The 21,522-nt window shown below is 44.7% G+C and overlaps 1 protein-coding gene and 1 long non-coding RNA gene across 9 annotated transcripts in view; one reads left to right on the top strand and one right to left on the bottom strand.

Annotated features, from left to right (window-relative positions):
• Garnl3 (GTPase activating Rap/RanGAP domain like 3) overlaps positions 1 to 21,522 on the bottom strand; it is a 163,124-nt gene that overhangs the window by 10,461 nt on the left and 131,141 nt on the right. For all 8 annotated transcript variants that reach the window (XM_074053160.1, XM_074053162.1, XM_074053158.1 and 5 more), the window contains 2 exons: positions 19,430 to 19,588; positions 13,911 to 13,977 (listed from right to left, as the gene is read on the bottom strand). In XM_074053160.1, coding sequence (XP_073909261.1) covers positions 13,911 to 13,977; positions 19,430 to 19,588 — 226 coding nt within the window. The remainder of the gene's footprint in view (positions 1 to 13,910; positions 13,978 to 19,429; positions 19,589 to 21,522) is intronic.
• LOC141415821 (uncharacterized) overlaps positions 20,750 to 21,522 on the top strand; it is a 54,023-nt gene continuing 53,250 nt past the window's right edge. The window contains exon 1 of the long non-coding RNA XR_012440779.1: positions 20,750 to 21,221. This is a non-coding gene — a long non-coding RNA (uncharacterized lncRNA). The remainder of the gene's footprint in view (positions 21,222 to 21,522) is intronic.

Genomic DNA, 21,522 nt, shown 5'->3' on the forward strand with positions numbered 1-21,522 from the left:
AAAGGCTGCCTAGGAATGTGACCGTGATTGTCCGGCACTCCAGTGGAGTCTATTTTCCAGGACAGCCCTTCAACCACAGTCTAGCTATGGTGGATCTCTCAAGCTGACCTTCTCTCTCTCTTTCTCTCTCTCTCTCTCTCTCTTGTTAAGGAGGATTTCTCCCTTGGGAAACTGAGGAAATGCCCACTACAGCTGTAAAGCAGGCAACCTGAGAGAACTCAGATACCAGCCGGGGGCTTATACTGGACTGCCAATGCTACGTGGGCGGAGCCAGACTTTAGTGCACCGAGAGTTTTTTTTTCCTCTCCTTAAAATCTCACTCTTTCTCTTTCAAGATCTGACCTGCCCTGAGGTTCAAAGGCGTCTAAGTCTTGGACCCCTTCAGCCATGTCCGAGGCAAACAATCAGATCTTTTACACTTCCTGCATGGGTTCCGTGGCCCGAGAATGGAGGTCACCCCTTGCTTTCAGTGCTCCAGTACTGCCCTTGGGCAGGATCGACCTGGACAGCAGTGGTGACTAATAATCCTTCATGGTTGAGCCTGGAAACTCTCTTTTCCCTCAGACCTCAGCCTCTCCTTCCACTTTCCCAAGCAGTTCAGGATGAATGGCCTCCTTTTGTTCTAAACAGCAGTGGGCTTCCTTCTTCAGCTAGTTTGGAAAAAAACCCCTTATACCTGTTCTGCTCCCTCCCTGGTCCTGCCTTGTCCTTTATCTCTGTCTGCCTTCCCCTACCTGGGCTTACTGGGACCCTGGCCTCCCATGAAAAAGTTGTAGCATGGTACCTTATGACTTTCTTAAGTTATTCCCACAACTAGTTTGTCAGCCCCCTCAGACTTTAAATCAGCTGCCACCCCCACAAGGGGAGGAGGGAAAACAAACAGGCACACTCATGCACAGGGATACCGGCCCCTGGACACAGTGGGAACACCTGCCATAGTTGAGAGAATCCATAGAGCGGGCTGACATACATCCAAAGCCGCCAGCCACACATGGCAGTGGCTGTGACCTGCTGCCACTCCCCCTAAAAGGGATGAGAGGAAAAATAAACGCACACAGGTGCGAGTACACAGGGAGAGGGGAGGAGTGACAGGCTGCAGGATTAGGCCTAGGCAGACAGGGTCACTTGCCCCAGGTGTTTGTAGGGGGTCGGCACCTTGCACAAGCCCCATTCCCAGCCCCACCTCACGCCTTGGGCCACCAGACCCAGCCCTTGTAAGCCAATGGTTAGCTCAAGGTTATGGTCTCAAAGAGCACTAATATAACCTCCCAGAAACAGCAAAATGGGTGTTACTGTGGTCTCTAAATTTCTCATTTAAAGTTTCCTATACTTTTGGCCTCAATATAAAAAATTTTTCCTCCAAATATTAGCACTAGTTGTCCCTTGTGGTACTGTTACTGCCCTGGGACGCCCTCTGAATGCCCTTCTCTAACTTTACAGACAATGTATTCCTTTGTTAAAAAGGTAGCCTTTATTAAAGAGGCTGCCTGCTGTTAGCAAAAAGACAGGATCCTAGAGCTCTTCTCACTGCATAGGTCAGGTGGCCTAATCTGACCAGTTCACTTTCCCTGGTCCTGACCACAATAGCAGGGGGAAAGTCATGAGACAGGGACACCTAGTCTCGTTAGTAAGGTCATTCCCAGTCAGGACGCCGACAAGAAGGGAACTGACCCAGTTTATTGTTGTTGTCTTTCTAGATGGGACCTGCCCCCTTCCATTCTTCTGGCCTTGGTACCCAAATGGTCTCCACTAGCCTGTCCATTGAAATGTTTAAAGGAAATGCTGGAAGCTTTGTACTGAGGCTTGGCCTCAGGATCCCTTAGGTGACCAAGAGAAGTGGCCTTCACAGGGTTCCTTAAATTACAATACCATACTCCAAGTAGACCTTTTCTGTAAAAGGGAGGAAGAAGTGAACTGAGGTCCCTCATACAAATTTTCTTTTATCTCCAAGACCACCGAGATTGCTATCTAGATACTCAAAAACTGGCTATTCTTTGTAAGCCACAGGACAAACATGGGGAAGGAGGACCAAAAAAGCCCCTTATCAATGATGAGGCCCCCAACCCCTACTGCTACACCCTCTGCCCTAACCTCTAAGCCAACCCTATATTCAGAACCTCTTAATGGGTGCTTACCCCTTCAACAGGCAATGGTAGGAAGAAGGCGAATCTATGTCCCCTTCCAGCTATCAGATCTAAGGGAAATTAAAAAAGATCTGGGCAGCTATACTGGTGCCCCAGACCAATACATTTAAGTCTTTATCTCTGTGAGCCAAACCTTTAAATTGACATGGAAGGATATTATGCTTCTACTAGACCAAATTCTTTCCTCATTAGAAAAGCAATGGATTCTGGCCCAGGCTACTCAGGTTGGAAATGATTACCATTTACAACAAGCCCCAATACCCATGGCACCTAAAAATAAGGGAATAATGTGCCCATACCCACAGGGGCACAGGCAGTCCCCTTGACAGATCCACACTGAAAATCAAAATGGTGAGGGGGCTGATGGTGTGGCTCAAGCAGTAAAGCCCTGTGTTCAAATCCCAGTACAGCCAAAGGAAAAAAATACATATTTGGGGCTGAGGATGTAGCTCAGTGGGAGAGTGTCTGCCCAGCATGTGCAAAGCCCTGGGTTCAATTCCCCAGCATTGTTAAATAAAAAAAAAAATGGTAGGGAAGATAAATGGTGTCAATGCCACTTCATCCTCCTTATAGTGAAATGGCTAAAAAGGGTCAAAGTCAAACCTCTAAACTATTCCCTGGTGACTATAGTACAGCAAGGCCCTAAAGAAAACCCTTTACCTTTCTACAGATCTTAAGGACACTATCAGAAAGCATACCACAGTGGACCCAGAATCACAGGTGGGAGAGGTTCTCCTCAAAGACAAATTCCTAACACAGTCAGCCCCAGATATTTGTAAAAAACTCCAAAAGTCTGTTGCTGAAGGAGAGAAGTCATTGGACCAACTAATACAGCTAGCCATGTCTGTATACTATAACCGGGACCTTACTAACAGGACAGAAAAAGATCAGAGACATCATGACCTCATTGCAGCTCTCACAGAGGGCCCTATCCAACTGGGGCCTGCATCCCAAACTTGCTACCATGGTGGACAGGAGGGGCACTTCTGCAGAGAATGCCCAGAAGGGGGTCAGCCCGGGAGACAGCCCCACCCCCAACCGGGACCCTGCCCTCTCTGCAAAGGTAACCACTGGAGGTCTAACTGCTCCCATCTCCAGATGGAAGGTGGGGTGCCACCTCCAGTGGATTGATGGGTCCCGGCCTCCTGTCCAGGCTCCACTTCTTAACATCAGTGTTAAGGCACCTCGGAGAAGCCACAATGGTAGCGAAGCAAAGGTCATTTTCCTGCTAGACAGCAGAGCCTGTTTCTCTGTCTTACCTTTCTCTCCTGGTCCCGGTCCCGGTCCCGGTCCAATGACAAGGTTATTGTTCTGGGCATATCTGGCAAGCCCCTAGAGCACTATTTCACCTGGCCTCTGGCCTGCTCTTAGGGAGACCTCCTCTTCTGTCTCTCTTTCCTCATAATTGGAGTTTCCCTGCTGGGATGGGATTTACTATCTCAGCACAAGCTCAAATTCTCCTCCCCCAGGCGGCTATCTCTGCTGCCCCTCCTTCAGGAACAAATAGATCCCACAGTGTGGACTGATAGGATGACTTAGGGCGAGCCTGGATGGCACTCCCTATTCAAATAAAACTCAAGGATTCCTCACAGTTTCCACACCCAAAAACAATATCCCCTCAAGCTTGAGGGACATGAGGCCTTATGCCTATCATAAATTCCTTAAAGAAAGAACCAAAAAACAAAACCAAACCAAGGGCTACTAATTAGTTGCTCCAGCCCCTACAATACTCCTATTCTTGCTGTCAGCAAGGGGCCAAACAAATGGAGATTGGTTCAAGACCTCCGGCTCATTAATGAAGCAGCCATTCCCCTCCACCCAATTGTTCCCAATCCCTATACTCTATTGGCTCAAATACCCTCAAAAGCCCAATATTACTCTGAACTGGATTTAAAGGATGCTTTCTTTCGCATTCCTAAATCTAAAGTTTTCAATGTCCAAGAATGCACTGGAATTTAATGTAATTGTTTTGCGTTTCACTGTGTAAATTTTGTGTATGTCTACGATATTAATTTATTAGAGACAAAAATCTAATAGCTACGATAACAGTCTTATTAAAAACCGAGACTGACTCAAAACGCTATTCCCAAAATTGACTCTTACTTCAGCCATCAATCCACCCAAAATGAGTCCTAAAAGAACAAAATGGGACATTTCTCAATCTACTCCTAAAAGTTTTTTAAAAAAAATAACTACTAATCAATGTGCTTGTGGCCACTTAGTTAATTTTTACATGTTCTTGAACTCTTGAATCTATGCGCACTTAAACTGACATTTATGGCATGCCTAATTTAAAACTTTTTACATATGCATATATTTAGATATCTTTAGGATGATGCTTATTATAGAATTAATGTAAAGAAATATAAGGCTTCTGTTCTTTTCTCTTCCCCACCTCTCCTGCTGCCACTTTTAAGAAAAATCAGGTTTTTAAAAAAGTTATGTCAATCAATTCTAACTAAATTATAGACATTATTTCATGGACAGTAGCCTTAGTCTGTTTCATTCATCATAAGTAATTTACATTCAATTCTATAATTAGATCTATTAACAAATGGTGTAAATTTAAATTTAAAATTCTTACGGAAGTTATTTTAAAATACAAGTTACAAAGTGAACTAATAAAAAAGATATAAATAGGTGTTGAGTATATTTTTTGGGGGGGGAGGGTTAAAGGAAATAAAAAATGTTTTTAGATGAGAAAGGGTTTGTCCTAAAGATCGTTCCAAATATGGAGAGGAGGGATAAGGACAAACCATCAGAGGGTTCCTAATCCTATATAAAGGTTCTGAGTAAATCTTAAAAGTGTGTAATAAAAGCTTTGGTGTGTGATAAAGTTAAAGTTGACTATAATCTAAGAGTTGCCTAAAAGATTTTTTAGGGTCATGTCAAACTCTGGGTAACATCTGCAAAAAAAACGTATAGAAAAGATTTTATCAAAGAAATTCCTTGTGTTTTCTGTTGATCTTGTCAAGCTTTAAGTACTACTAAATCAGAGTTCATTTACATATTTGCTCATGTGTCTTAAATGACCATCTTATAACTGTTGTGTCTATACTTTATCTAAATATGGTACAAACATTTACAAAGTTAAAAATGTAAACTTATATAAAATAATGAGCTAAAGCTCTCTTTCATCCCAAAGCATTACATTTAACCTGCATCCTGACAGTCAGCCCGTTTGCCTTTGAAGATTCCACAAACCCTTCACAGCAACTAACTTGGACAGTTTTATCACAAGGGTTTAGAGACAGCCCTCATCTTTTTGGACAGGCCCTATCCAGAGACTTCTTAGGTTGGCACTATCCAAAGGCCACTCTTCTTCAATATGTTGATGACGTACTTCTGTGCAGAGCCACAGAGCCCCTCATCTGCAGGGTGACTGAGTCCTTTTAAAAACTTTCTGACTTCCCAGGGATACAGTCTCTAAGGAGAAGGCTCAATTATGCCTCCCACAGGTCACCTACCTAGGTGTGGTCTTAAAGGGACAGGCTCACTCCCTCAGTCATGAGCAAATCGACCCAGTCCTCTATTTCCCACTCTCCCATATCATAAAGCAGCTTAGAGCTTTCTTGGGAGTTACAGGACTTTGCAGAACTGGATCCCTAGATATGCAGCCCTTGCTGGATTGCTTTTTGTGCTGTTTCTAATACTATTTGGGTCTTACACAATAAATGCTCTCTCCAGATTTATATCTCAACAGGTCCAACAGATCAAACTCCAGCTTTTAAGTCAAGGAATACTCGCCTCTGCCTAGGCATGAGCCCTCTATTCTGTTCCATGAGCCCCTGGAGACTACACAGGTCAACCCCTGAAACAAGTACCCTCTCCTCTATCCCGCCGGTGTCCCACTGTCAGCACAAAGCAGCTAGATGAGTCATCGCCCCTCTCCCCAACAACAGTCAGGTACTTGTCTCAGAGGGAGAACTTGTTGGGTGTGGAGACCTAAGGCAGATGAGTGAGTAGCCCATCCCCCATAGAAAGCACCATGAGCCCTGCACCCTCAGAAGGAGTTATAAATCTGCATTCCTGCACCCTAAGGAGGAGATACAGGGTCTCATCCATCTGCCACAGGGCTGATAAACAAAATGCTCTCAAGGTTGTTCCCCACACCCCTAATAAGTGGCAAACAGACCAACTCATCTAAGAGAGCTCACATGCAAATAAATACATGGCCAATAGAAAAAACCTACCTAACCCAGGGTTAAAACGTCCATAAAAACCCCAGCCTCCACCTGAGCAGCAAGCCACCGGCTGCGCTTCTCTAGCTGTGGCCTTTCCTTTCTCTCTAATAAATCCTCCTCTATATACCAGCTTGGGCCCATCATTCAGCTGCCTCACTGGCCGTGAAGACAAGGACCCTCGACCCTGGCCTGTAACACTTCAACACCGACACGTAACAATAGTGAGACCCTATCTCAAAAAAGATTAAGAAAAATTTTGTAACTTTTAACTTTGTTCATGGTTTCTGCTTTGGTGTCATCCTTAGGAAAGCCCTTCCCACTGCTAATATTTGGTCCATGGTTTTCCTTTAGTAATTTTCTAGGCTTTTCTATTCACATTTCACTGTTAGTTCATTTGGGACTGAAAGCAGAGCTATGTATTTACTTTTTCTAAATGTTTATCTGATTGTCCCACCCTTATTTTTTTAAATCAACATTTCTCTACAGAGAGAAACAGTTTATGTACACTCAATTCTGACTCTGGACTTTATTCTGTTTCTAGCAAGCAGTTTGTCTCTTCTTTTTGCACCAGTATCATATTGGCTTTTTTTTTTTTTTTGTTTGGCAGTACTGGGGTTTGTGCTTACCAGGCAAGTTCTCTTCCCTTTGAGCCACGCCCCAGCCCTTTTTATTTTTATTATTATCATTACTGTTATTATTATTTTGGTGATACTGGTGTTTGAACCGAGGGCCTGTGCACCCTGTTTGCTTTTAGTTTATTTTTCAGATAGGATCTATTTATTTTCCCCGGGGCCAGCCTCAGAGGAGGTCCTCCTATCTCCACCTCCCATGTAGCTGAGAATATAGACATGTACTATTACACCTGACTTGTTTTAGTTAGGGGTGAGACTGGGGTTTGAACTCAGGGCTTCTCACTTGCAAAGCAGGTGCTCTACTGCTTGAGCCACACCTTCAGTCCCTTTTACTCTGGTTGTTTTGAACTATTTTCCCAGGCTGGTCTCGAACTGCTATCATCTGGATCTCAGTCTCCCAAGTACCTAGGATTATAGGCATGAGCCACTTTGAGCTGTGGTTTTTTTTGTTGTTGTTGCTGTTGTTTTGGCAGTATTGGGGTTTGAACTCGGGGCCTCATGCCTGCAAGGTAAGCACTCTACTACTTGAGCCACTCTGCCAGCCCCTGAGTTGTTGTTTGAAGATAAGGTCTCACTAACTTTTTGCCCAGGCTGGTCTCAAACTACTATCCTTCCATCTCCACCTCCCATGTAGCGGGGATTACAGGTGTGTGCCACAACACCTAATTTGGTTTCTGTAGATTTGTAATCAATTAAAATGTTAAGGAAATAATCACCCTCCATGACAAATATTTTTTAAAAATCTTCTGGCAAATCATTCATCTACTCAATCAGCAGAAATTTACTAAGTACCTGTTATGCCCAGGCACAAGGAGAAAAGAGCTGGGAGTCTGACAGAAATCACGTAAATTATTTATTTCATCTGGAGGAAATATAGATCTTTGCAGGATTAAGTCTTCCCATTAAGAAACATGGCATGCTTCTCACTTCTCTTGTTGTTACAATTTGTCCCCGTTTTTTTTTTTTTTTTGGTGGTACTGGTACCACCATTGGGTTTGAACCCAGGGCCTCACGGTTGCTAGGCAGGCATTCCACCACTTGAGCCACTCCCCTACCCCCAATTTGTTCTTTGGCCCTCAGTAACATGGGTTGTCCTTGCCCCAAGTCCATTATTCTTTAACACCTTTTTAATACCTTCTGCACTTATTGGCTTAATCAAGTTTTCTGCTATTTGGGGATGAGTAATATTAGGAATTTATTTTCAATCAGAAAGTTCTCCTTGCTTTTTCCTAAATCCTTTAGATTCTATTTATTTATGTTATTTTATTCTATTTATTTATTTATTTATTCTTGCTGGAGATTGAACTCAGGGCCTGGCAAAAGTGCTCTATCACCTGAGCCACACCTCCAGACCTTTTGCTTTTATTTTCTAGGTAGGGCCTCATGCTAATGTTGCCTGGGCTGGCCTCGAACTGTGATCCTCCTGGCTCCCCCTCCCAAGTAGCTGGGATGACAGCCCTAGATTCTAAAACATGTCACTGAACATCGGATGTCTCCAAATCAAAGGTGTACCATTTTCTGTGACAAAAGTGATGGTACACTATTTAAATGTACCATTAAAAAAAAGAAGACATTTTCCTACTACAATTGTAAGATAGCATCAATTACAGAAGGAATTCCAAATTCAGAAATGTGGAAAACAAAACAAAACAATGAAACATGGGATTAGCAGAAAACTGCCTTGTACACATCAGGCTTTCTTAATGTCCTTTCTATCTTCCTTCCTTCCTTACTTCCTCTCTTCTTCCCTCCCTCCTTCCCTTCCTTCTGTTCTCTCTCCCTCCTTTCCTCCCTCCCTTCCATTCTTCCTCCCTCCCTCCCTCCCTTCCTTTCTTCCTTCCTCCCTCCCTCCCTTCCCTTCCTTCTGTCCTCTCTCCCTCCTTCCCTCCCTCCCTTCCTTTCTTCCTTCCTTCCTTCCTCCCTCCCTCCCTTCCCTTCCCTTTTAAAACTTTTTCCTTTCCCTCCCTTCCCTTTCCTTTCTTTCCCTTCCTTCCTTCCTCCCTTCCTTCCTTCCTTCCTCCCTTCCTTCCTTCCTTCCTTCCTTCCTTCCATCCATCCACTGGAGTATGAGCTCAGGACTTTGCACTTGCAAAGCAGGTGCTCTACTGCTTGAGCCACACTTCCAGTCCATTTGTTCTGGTGATTTTGGAGATGGGGTTCTCAAGAACTATTTGCCTGGGCTGGCTTCAAAGCACGATCCTCCCGATCTCAGCCTCCCAAGTAGCTAGGATTACAGGTGTGAGCCACTGGTGCCCAGCCCATAGTCTTTTCTTACTCTGAAAGAATGTTATGCTGACCAAAAAAATCAGCAATGCAACTTCATACATACACACACTTACAGAGACATGTACACGAGCCCCAGGATCAGATCCACATGAGACATACAAATGAGACTGGGAGGGAATGCTCTGTATGTTAATGTAGGGTGGACTTATGGGTAAAATTTTCTAAGTTTTTTTACTCAACTTTTTTTTGTTTTTTGCAGTACTGAGGTTTGAACTCAGGGCCTCATGCTTGCTAGACATGTGCTTTGCCATTTAAGCCACTCCTCCAGCCCTGTTTTCTAAGTTTTTAAACAGTTGTATGGAGGGGTAACTCACATGCAACAAACTGTACATATATATGTATTTCTTTTTGGTGGTACTGAGGTTTGAACTCAGGGCATCACACCTGCAAGGAAGGTGCTCTAACTTGAGTCACTCCATCAGCTCTAACCTGCACATCTTTAAAGTGTACACTTTGTTAAGTTTGGTCATGTGTATGGGTCTATGAAACCCTCACTGCTATCTAGATAATGAAGAGAGACAGCTGAGGTCCCATTTTTCCTGCCCTTTTGTAACTGTTCTCTGTCCAAGGCAAACACTGATCTGCTCTCTGTCACTATGGATTAGATGGCATTTTCTAGAATTTTATGCAAATGAAATAATATAGTACACACTGCTTTCTCTCTCAGTCTCCTTATTTTGAATTCATCCATGTTGATAGTATGTACATCAATAGTCCTCTTTTCTTGTACAGCTATGACCACCCATTTACCTGTTGATGGGTGCGTCAGTTATCTGTTGCTATGTAACAAATTATCCCAAAATTTATCAGCCTAAAATGATAAACATTTATCATCTCAGGAAACTGAGATATATTTTTTTCATCAGGAAAATTTTAGGAATTCTCAGATGGCTTAGTGGGGTGGCTTTGATTCAAGATCTTTCATAAAGTCAGAGTCAAGATGTTCCCAGCAGCCACAGTCATCTGAAGGCATGCCTGGGTCACACTTTGGTCTGCTTCCAAGATAACACACTTGCAGGCTCTTAGTAGATCTCTCCCAGGAATGTGAGTGTCCCCAGGACATGGCAGCTGGCTTCTCCCAGTGAGTGACACAGAAAGAGTGATGAAGGACTCACAGTGCTTTTTTTACCTAGTCTCAGAAAATCATATGCCTCTCCTTCTGCCATATTTTGTTCAATACATGTGAGTTACTAAGCCTAGCTCACATTCAAGGGGAGATGAATGAGGTTCCACATTTTGAACTTGTAGTCATACTTAAAAGCCACCACAATGGGTATTTGGATCATTTTCCATTTTTGGAAAATGACAACACTGCTACGAACATCTATGCACAGATCTTTATTGGGACACACACTTCTTTTGCACCTATTCTAGAAGTGGAGTGGCTGGGTCATAAGGTAATTATATGTCTAACTTTCTTATTTTTGGTGGTTCTGGGGTTTGAACTCAGCGCCTCAAGCATGTTAGGCAGGTGCTCTACCACTTGAACCATTCCACCAGCCCTATTTTGTGTTGGGTAAATACCCACAGTAGGGTCTCAAGAGCTATTTGCCTGGGTTGGCTTTGAACTGGGATCTTCCTGGTCTATGCTTTTTTAATAGCTCAGATTACAGGTGTGAGCCACTGATGTCTGGCTGCATGTTTAATTTTCTGATGAACTGCCAAACTGTTTTTCAAAGTTGCCCTATCATTTTATACTTCCACCACAGTGGTGGGAGGGCCAGTTTCCCCACAGCCTTACCACCGCTAGCTGTGCTCAGCTCTTTCCATGCTATCTCACTTCTCATATGCTTCTGGTTGCATTGCTCTAACAGCTAATGCTGGTTAGTATCTTTGTGCTTATTTATCGCTGTGGTTTGAATGTGTCATTCATTTATTGAAAACTTAATTTCCAATGCAACAGTGTTGGGAGGTGGGGCCTGATGAGAGGGGTTTAGGTCACAAGGGCAGACGCATGGGTTGGTGCTCATGATTATAAAAGGCTTCAGGTTACCACTTATTATTAAGTGGTACTTAGTTTTCCTTACGTGATTGTCTTTTAAACATCAGTGGCAAACACGGGTTCCCTTTAAGCACTGAAATTTATTACTGGCATTAAAGGCAAATGATGATTAAATGCTAAGGCCATGATCAAATGCTCCTTCCTTTCCTTCCTTCCTCCCTCCCTTCCTTCCTTCCCCCCTTCTTTTGTGGTACTGGGGTTTGAACTCAGGGCCTACACCTTGAGCCAGTCCAGTAGTCCTTTAAAAAAATTTTTTTTATCGTCCTGGGGGTACATTGTGACATTTACAAAAGTTCTTACAATAAGCCCCTTTTTTGTGATGGTTTTTTTGAGATAGGGTCTTGTGAACTATTTGCCTGGTGTGGCTTTGAACCACAATTCTCATGATCTCTGCCTCCTGAGTATCTAGGATTACAGGTGTGAGCCACTGGCACCCAGCTTTTCTTTCTTTTTTAATTAAAGATTGACACTAGCTGGGCATCATAGTACACACCTATAATCCCAGCACTAGGGAGGCTGAGGCAGGAGGACTGAAAATCTGATGCCAGCATGGGCTACAAAGTGATGTTCTATCTCAAAAACTAAAACAACAACAACAAAAAACAAAACTCCAATAGATGTGTGGTTGTCTCAAGGTTTTGGAGACTGAGAGTCCAAGATCAAGGGGCAGCATCTGGCAATGGTCTTCTTGCTGCTGCACCATCCCACAGGGGAAGGCAGAAGGGAAACAGCAGGCAGGATGGAGAGCAAGAGACTAAGTTTGCAGCCTCACACCCTTTTATAATCAGCACCAACCCCTGCAGGAGGGTGGAGCCTGGTGACCTAAACGCCTCCCATCAGGCCCCATTTCCCAGCACTGTTGCATTGTATATTAAGTTTTCAACACCCTGTCTTAAAAAAAAAAAAAAAAGACTACCCTGGTATTCAACATAAAGATTGACTATGAGAAAATAAGAATATCATCAATATATTGAACCCCCACTGAAGTTTATTTTGTGAATATATTTTTTTCAAATAACATATAACTGGAAGTTATATTCTTTATTATAAATATTTTTATAATAATGACTTATTAAAAAACTCTGAGTTTATGAAAATCATTTTAAATTTTGTTTTGTTTCTAATGAAAAGAAACTGACCTTACCTTATTAAACGACAAAAAAAAAAGTCGTTCTCTAATTTGGGGGAGCCAAATGATTCTGCAGAAAGGCTTTTTATGCACGAGTGTCTGTGACCAAGACAAGAATGTGGAATGAGTATATGAGTGTGTGTGTGTGTGTGTGTGTGTGTGTGTGTGTGTGTGTGTGAATGAGTTATAAGAGCAGGCTGGGCAACTGAAGGGAGAGGACCCTGGTTCTCCTGGGGTTGGTCACCAACTTGCTAGGAGAAAGGAAGACAGAAAACAAAAGCCCGATGCCCCCAGCCAAAGACACAGGAGGCAGTGGCAGGATTTGGGGAGGACTGTAGTGGTCAGGGAAGTCTAGGGATTGGGATTGCCAAGGCCTTGGCTCCCAGGGCTCCAAGGATACAGACACAGTGGCTCTGTGAAAACACACGCCCACCCCACCCTGAGATTCAATGAGAGCCTGGAGCAGTACACAATACAGTCGGGAAAGGGACTTCCAGGGAAGAGCTCCAGGAGACCAAGGGCTGCAGCTCTCACATCTGCCCAACAGAGCCCAGTGGGCAGCCACCTGTTCAGGTCCACAGCTTCCACTATGGCCCAGAGGTGACACCACTCCTGTTGGCTCCCTGCTGCCTTTTTCTCAATTTCTTAATTAATGCTCTCATTCTAAAACCTGCTCTTTCTGTTCTTAGCATTTCTTCCCCCTAAAATTTCCCTGTCCTTTCAAGCAGTTAAAAACAAAAACAAAAACAAAAAACTCAATCAGCTTTTTCAGCATTCTGCCATATTTTCTTTTTTTTAATCAAAAAATTTAGGTTTTGTTTTTATTTTATTTTACAGAAGAATACTGGGTAAGCATGCCTAATACAAAAATATGAAATCCAAAATGATCCAAAATTGAAAGAAACTTCTTGAGTGCTGGCAAGTAGTGAACGTGACCTCATGTGATGTGTGAGTCAAAATGTAGGTACTTTAAAAATATTGCATAAAATGACTTCCAGGCTACATGCACAGGGTGTGCATGGAACATAAATGAACTCTATGTTTAGATTTGGCTCCATTCCTGAGATATCTCATTATGTATGTGTAAATATTCCGAAATTCTTAAAGATTTAAAATCTGAAATGGTTCTTGCAGGCATTTTGAATAACTTGTAGTAACAGAAGTTAATATTTGGGGCACAGGAGTTGAGAGGGTCCTGGCCCTGATGCTTATGCTACATGGACTTGAAAGAGGTGCTCACCTCTCTCGGCCTCCGCTGCCTTATCTCCACACAGGATGGTATCAGAGCCACGGATGATAATGAACTTAATGAGACAACCACCATCACACAAGCACAGCACACAGCACATCCTAAATGGCATGACCCTAAATGGGTGCCGTTGTCATCACTGCCACATCCTGGAGACAATCTCCGCGAGGTCTAGGGTCTAGTGGGAGATCCAGGCAGGGCTGTTCCCCGAGTGTAACTAAGAACCCATCAGGAAACAAATGCTAGGTCCTGTCCAGTGGCCACTTTGGGGCGCAGAGACTTACAGTTGTAGCAAAGCAGCAGGCCCGCTTCTCCGTCTTCATACACATCAATAGCTGCAACGAAATTAGCCTGCAATGACAATGGGCAGCGGTAGTGGCGGGCAGGACTGGCGCTTGCGAAAGACTTTCTTAGGTGAGTGTTTGAAGTGGCCCTTGGGCCTCTGAGACCCAGGAGCTGCGGGGTCAGTTTTGCCTCCCCAGCACCCGGCATGCCAGCTGCATCCAGGGTTACCATGAACCGTAGGTGTCAAAGAGAAAGGTCTCCACTTTCTCTCCACACCGGGGCCTTCTCATCCTCTTTTCCTGCTCGCTCTCCTAAGTGCCTCAGGTCTCTATGGAATGCTCTCATTCCCAGGCATCTTCATGTGGTCATCCCACTCACACTGGCTCAGGAAAGTGGATGGCATCCTGCCCATTTTACACGACGACAGCTGAGACTCAGCGAGGCAACTTAAGTCTTGCAGCCCCTGGCGGTGTCACAGCCCAGATCTTACCTGGGCTCTGGCTCTTCCTACCAGGCTTCTCCTGCCTCCCACACAGACGGCCTCTGGACCATCGAGTCACCCATCTGGTCATGGAAAGGCCTAGTTCTGTGGTCTGGGGCAGACTTACTTCTCTGGGCCCCAGCTTCTGCGTATGAGAAGAAGGTACTCAACCTGATGACATCCTTGGTCCTTGACTTCTAAACCAATGACTGCCACGTGTATTCTTAACCCTCATAGTTTGGCCTCCATACTGCCAAGGAAGTGCCCTCTTTGAGCTCACCAAAGACCTCCTCCTCCCCAAAACAAAGGCCCCTGGTCAATGTCCACTGTTGTCCAATCCTCTGTAGCCTCCGACACATGGCTTCTTGTCCCTCTTGCCCCCTCTCCTACCACATCACTCTTGCTTGGCTCATCTCTCATTTAGAAAAATACCCGTTTTAGAGATTCAAATTTTATTTTGTGCCCCAAGCCCCTAAAGCCAGGCCCCAAGACCCTCCTTTCAATTGATGTCACTAAACTCAGCCCTTGCCTTGTACTAAGACTCCACTGGACACCCTCTGTCAGGGCTACTTCCTGGGCTCTGGTGGCCTTCCCCATAGAACCTCGGCCCTCCCCAGCATCCATAACCTGGCATTAGGTGTCCTTAAGGGTGCAGAAATGAATAAGGTATGTGTTACCCCTCAAGGGAAATTCAGAAAAGCAAACAAGTACTTAAAATAAGATATGGTGGGTAAGTACCATAATAGAATTGGGGGCCCTTAGAGAGAGAGAGAGACAGTGGGGACCAGTGGTCAGAGCTCCAACTTGGGAATCAGAAGTGGAGGGCTCAAAGCTCATATAACTCTCCATTGCTCTTTCTCCCACCCTCTATTTTAAGGGCTCTGCATAGCCTGTGTGGCTCAGTGCTCACTGGTTTGGTGTCTGCTGCAGCTCCTCCCTGAGACTGTTGGGCTCCCGAGGTGGGGAGGCTCTGTGCCCTTCACTGCTGTCTCCTCAGCGTGTCTGCCAGGGTTTGGTGCGTGCTGGGAGCTGAGTACTCACTGGAAGTGACTGAACACATGGAATCCTGGCTCTGTCACCTCAGAGGGAGTATACTACATGAGGGAACAGTCCTTGAGTCCCCTCTGACCCTGGAAGGGAATCTTCCTGCCTCTACCACTTTGACTGGGACCCACTTTCTGCTCAGGAGTCCTGGTACTTGGCAGTTTTACTTCTCAGCAAGAGGTTTTGTGCAGCAAGGATGTATCACTCACAGATTATGAGATACCAGCTGTGTAGCCTGGACCTGGATCCCAACCATGCTGGCTGTGGAGGCAACAGCACACTGGGTTCAAGGGCGTGGTCTTTGGAGTCCTGCCTCTGCCACTTACTAGCCATGTAGTTTGGAGTAATTCTCCTTTCTGAGCCTCAGATTCCCTTTACATAAAAATGGAGGATGAACTCACTGCCCTCCCAGATTGCTGGGGAGATTCCAAGACACGTGTTCTGACACGGGCACTCAATGGTGGCTGTGGTTACAAGAATTATGGGAAGGACAACTGGAGTAGGAAAGGTGCCCTCGGCCTTTTAGTTCAGGGTAAAGCCTGTGTGTGTTTGGGATGAGGGGCAGTGGGAGGCTGTGATTCAGGAGTGGGAAGTGCACATAGCCTTCTAGATGGGGTCTGCACACAGGGGTGTTAGGCCCTAGGGGAGCTGTCCCCAAGCAGGTCTCTCGAAGGGTTCTAGGATGAAGAGACTCAGGCTCTTGGGCAGGCCAGACAGGTTCCAGTCCCAGGGCGAGATTCAGGGACAAGGGGCCACATCTTGGATTTGACCACATTCCCCTCAGACGCTCCATGCCACTTTGCTTAGATCCTGACTAGCACTTAGCACAGTGGAGAGCCTTCCAGGCTTTGACACAGATGTCCGACTGTCTCATTCCTGGCAACAGGTCTGGTGGGTGTCAGCCTCTGCAGCCCTGTTTTCTAAGCAGGTAAGGATGTCAGAATCCACTGGGGAGCTTTGAAAACCTACATCGGGCTTCTTGCTCTTACAGATCCTGATACAAGAGGTCTGGGGTATGCCGTGTCATCAGGTTTTTAGTTTTTATTTGATTAAAGGTAATTAGGCCATTTTTCTTGGGATTTAAAAATGATAAAAGCAACATGTGGTTGTAAAAATTCTTAATACAGACTTGAAAGAAGTGAAGTTTGAATCCCACCACTCCAGCCCCAGTTCAAAGAGGCAGCTACCTCTGACTGGGGTCAGACTTGCCACCTGGTTCTGGGTCAGTGTCCAGTTGAGACCCACTGGGTCTGAGTAGATGCTCAAGGTAGGGACATGGGCCCAAGAAATAAGCCAGAACCCCAGATCCAGTTACCAGGTCTGTGGTTCCCTGCAGAGGAGATTTGGCTTTGGGAATGAGGCTTGAGCTGGCTGCCAGAGTTGGGGCAGTAGGTCATAGCAGGCCATCAGTACAACAAACTCGATGTTGACTTCCAGAATGCTGCCTTAGCACTCTGAAACCTTTCCTCTCTTGAGCTAGGATTATCTTAGAGCGTGAAACCTGAAATGGGCAATTGAATGTGGCTGGGAAGAGGGAAGGAATGGGAATGGGAAGGTAAGCCAGTCTGACCAGCACTGGTGCTCTGCACTGAGCCGCAGTCAGCAGAATGTCACTTATTGATATTGAGTCCCCAGTGATGGGGCCAGGCCAGCAGCTCCGCACTGGCTCCCTTCCCTGGAGGTTGAGTTGCAGGAACCTACCTCTTGATTAAAGGCCAGTGGTGCTCCCTCTGGGCCTGCTTCTGACCAGCTATTAGCAACCACATTGCTCATCACCTTTTCCATGCCTTTAGAGCTTAAATCCCCAATTAAACAGTCAATTCCTTATGAAGACAATGTGCAACCATGTCTGCTGCACACTTGCTCTGTGAGCACTCAATTTACAGCAGGAAGGTTGTACACACTCATCCTCGCTCAGGCAGGACCCAGGGAAGGTTCATTTTTTCCTTAAAAATCTTTTTTTCTCTTGGAGAAAAGCTTTGTATCTTTGGTTTTTTAAAAAGTACATTAAAGAAAAGATAGACAATTTCAGTATTGCTCCCATAGCTTACAGAAAAACAAATCACAGAGGTCATAAAAAACCTCAACAATTTAAGGCCAGTTCTTTCTTGGCCTTTATAAATCATAAGAAAAACAATCTAGAAGCATTCTAATGAATTACCAGGACATTAAAAGTAAGTAAATAACAACTGCCATATGAAAGAAAGAAGTTTAATAAAATGATTTTTTTCTCTAAGTTACCCTGAAGAATAGTCCCTAAATGACATGGTTTTCAGCCACTTAAGCATGATTGACTTTAAACCAGAACATGCCAGAAAGTTTCTCTGGAATAAGGCGAGGACCTTTCCACTTGGAAAACCAGGTTAAGTCTCGGGAAACCAGTTGCTAGGAGAAGTACTAATTGGACAAAGACCTGCGAGACCACAAATTTTCTGTCCCTTTTGGCTGGTTGCATAGACAGCTGTGAAAATTAAGAATGGGCAGAACTTTTTTTTTTTTATTCACATGTGCATACATTGTTTGTGTCATTTCTCCCCCTGAAGAACTTTTTTTTTTTATGTGTTTTCCTTTTGTAACTGTATGTCATTCATTTTCTTTTTTTTTTTTTTTTCATTTTTCTTTTATTATCCATATGTGCATACAAGGATTGGTTCATTTCTCCCCATTGCCCCCACCCCCTCCCTTACCACCCACTCCGCCCCCTCCCTCTCCCCCGCCTCAATACCCAGCAGAAACTATTTTGCCCTTATTTCTAATTTTGTTGTAGAGAGAGTATAAGCAATAATAGGAAGGAACAAGGGTTTTTGCTGGTTGAGATAAGGATAGCTATACAGGGCATTGACTCACATTGATTTCCTGTGCGTCCCCCTGAAGAACTTTTGAAGAATAAATCAGGCCTTCCTTTCCAGGTGGGAAGAGGTCATAGGTTCCAGAGAGAAGCTGACCTGTGACTACGGGGGCAGGGGCAGTCCCCACAGTTTTACATTAGGAGGAAGGGCAAGACAGACTAGTTCTGCTGGGTCTACATTAGCATTCCCTGGCGTGACTTAAAAAAATCTTGGCTCCCAAGTTAATTCTGATTTAACTGGGCCTGGCTGGGCTCAGACATGGTCCTTTCAAAGTATGCAGGCAATTATAGCCAGGGCTGGGTAGCATGACTGAGTCCACTAGGCTTCCCCAGTCTGTGGCACCTCCCCACCCAGTAAAGCCTCTGGCTTTTAAAGCCCCTCAGATGACTTCAATTGCAGACAGTCTGGGCATCACCAATACAGACAACATCTGTCACATCTATGACAGATGACAGCTGAAGACAAGAAGGCCTCCTAATTAGATATAGACTTTTCTATTTCTGATTATTCTACTCCTTAAAATTTTGCTCTATTTAGGTATTAAGTCTCCCTAAGATACTATTTAGCAATTTTAATGAATATTGAGATAGAACATGTACCAATTCAAGTTGTACAATCTAAGTGGATGGAATTCCTTAGTCTCTGATTTAGCTGAACAGGAGTTGGGGGAGACTGGTGGGTTGGAAGCCCCCCTGAGGAACTGTACCTTTTCTGGGGGTGATGTCATCATTCTGTGTGTCCCCAGTACTGAAGCAGGAATGCCGGTTTGCCCTGTACCAGGTGAATTTCAAGTGGCTCCATGTTATGATCCCCACACTGCCTTACAGGCAGAACAGTGCAAGAGCTCTGTGGTTAGCTAAGGTCACAGGATGCAGTCTCCAGCAGTTCTCATTTATTTAGTTATATTCTACTTTTGGACTCTTACTGTCTTTTATTTGGAACACAAAGAGGCAGGGTGAGGTCTGGAATAGCTGAGCAGGGCAATGGGACGATTCTACAAAAATGGCAACTTCATGGGGTTCAGCCTGAGTAGCATATCACCTGACATGGACATTCAGTATGTAATTTTAAAGAAATCCAAAGTTAGAAGACACAAATCCTGGTCTTCTCTGATTCCCACTTGTCCCTATGACTGTCAACTTACCCTGTTGGCCTCCACATGGTGCAGTCTGTAGGCCTCTCCTGTGCTCTCGTTCACCACGTCAAATTGGTGTCGGTAAGCAACACAGATGAGATTGTCACTCTCTTCCGTTGGTCCATCCACTAAGGTCATCACCACAGGGGAATCAGACAGACAGATCTCCTGTGTGGGTGAGGATGGGACAGACAGCCATCTTTAGTCAGCCTCTCCTCCCAGGACCCCTGCAGAGAAGACAGGGACAGGGCAGAGGAGCTAGGGGTCCCACCACACTTCTCATTCCTATAATCTATCCTCCAGAGTGAGAATTCTGTCCCTGGAAAAGCTGGAGGCCAGGAAAGAATGTTATAGTTGAATTCAAAGGTCTCACACAGTCTGTCCTGTGACTTAGTAACAGTAATAATAATTGCTAATAACCTGGTGAGCAGAGCACATTGCCAGGTGCTGTTTTCATTAAATCCTGTACCAACCTCATGAAGCAGGTATGAGCATTACTCTATTACAGGTGAGGAAAGTGAGTCTCAAAGGTCAAGTGACTTGCTTATAGTCATAAAGTTTGTATGTGGTAGAACCACGATTTGAACTCAGGAAGTTTGATTTCAGAGCTCACATTACATAAATATTCTTTTGTTTTGTTTTGGTGGAGATGCCGGGGAACGAACATAAATATTCTTTAAAAATGCTAATTACTGTTTTCAGAAGTCTGACACCTAATTAGAGCACTTTAAGCTGCCATGCTGCCCTATCCCCCCTAAACTGAATTAACAGCAGAAGTTGATATGCATAATTCAGGAGGCCTTATCTCTGGAAAAATAACTGCTCAGCTTGCCTACAGAAGCACTCAGCTGTTAGCTGAGTATTATCATTTTAAAAATCAGAGGTGGAAAGATCAGGGAAGGTATCTGGCCTTCAGGAGGCTTTTCTCCCAAGGCTGTACCCTCACCCTCAGGACATCCTGCCAACAAATGTGAGCAGGCAGTTTTGCCAGTCCCATGGCTTCTTTCTACCTCTCTGGTTACCACTGTCTCCTGTACTGGTCTCTTGACAAACAGATCGTCATTCTTGCCCACTATGCTCTCTGTGAGAATCAAAGTGTCAGAGGTCTTTTCTGTCAAAGGAGTCAATGTGTAACTATCATTGTGTAGAGGCAGCTACCTTCCCTGAATTGCTGCCTTCATGCTTTGTGAAATGTTGCTTGACCCTGCAAGGTCCTTGCGGTCAAACAGCTGTTTACTGCCAAGTGTCCTAATCTCAAACTGTTTGCTTAAAGATAAATATTACCCAAAAGAATTTTCTTGTTCTCCCTGCCTCAAGGACCCCCTCCCCAACGAGCCTCCTTTTCTAAATAGCCAATCATGAAGACTGTGAACCCAAACCCATCTATCAGGGTGAGGGGCAGACTTGCAAGAGAGATAAAAACTGAGTGGGCTTCCCACTCAATGTGCTAGCCTGCGTGACTCTGGTTGGAGGCACGCCCGTCTACAGAAGTAAATTTTGCCTTTCCTATCAGCTTTCAAGCATGTGTCTGATTTGTGATTGCCATTATTTCTAACAATTCTTGGTGCCTGAATAGGAACTCATATTGTCACCTGGGAGTGTCATGGAGACACCCTCATTAGAGGACACACATCCCACTGCCTCACTGCAGTGGACTCAGGGTGAGAGGGGAATCTACACCTCCTGAGGCTGACATGGACCAAAAAAAAAGAACAAGAAAAACAACTGAAAGCTGATCAGCAACATGAAGAAAAGAGCTCAAATAAACACAGCATCCAGGAAACCTCGTGCATGAACTAAGGTAGGAATATTGGACTATAATACTGCCTTGGTGGTGGGGTATTTTCGGAGGCCAAGTGTGTGACTGAGACATGTTTTAGACATGAAGTGAGTGTGGAGTCCCATTTGGGCAATTTCCTTCTTTCACGTGGGAAACGGCTAAAGATAGTTGAAATGAATCTCGGGGTGTGCAAGAAACCTCCAGTATGGGGGGTTGAGCACATGGAATAGTCACAGGGACCTGCCAAAAATGGGGAACAAGAGATTCTAGGCCTAGGGAAATAAGGGAAGTAAAGTCAAGGAGGCTCCTTTGGACATCCTTC

This window comes from Castor canadensis, chromosome 13, assembly GCF_047511655.1.
Source record: "Castor canadensis chromosome 13, mCasCan1.hap1v2, whole genome shotgun sequence".
NCBI classification, from domain to species: domain Eukaryota; kingdom Metazoa; phylum Chordata; class Mammalia; order Rodentia; family Castoridae; genus Castor; species Castor canadensis.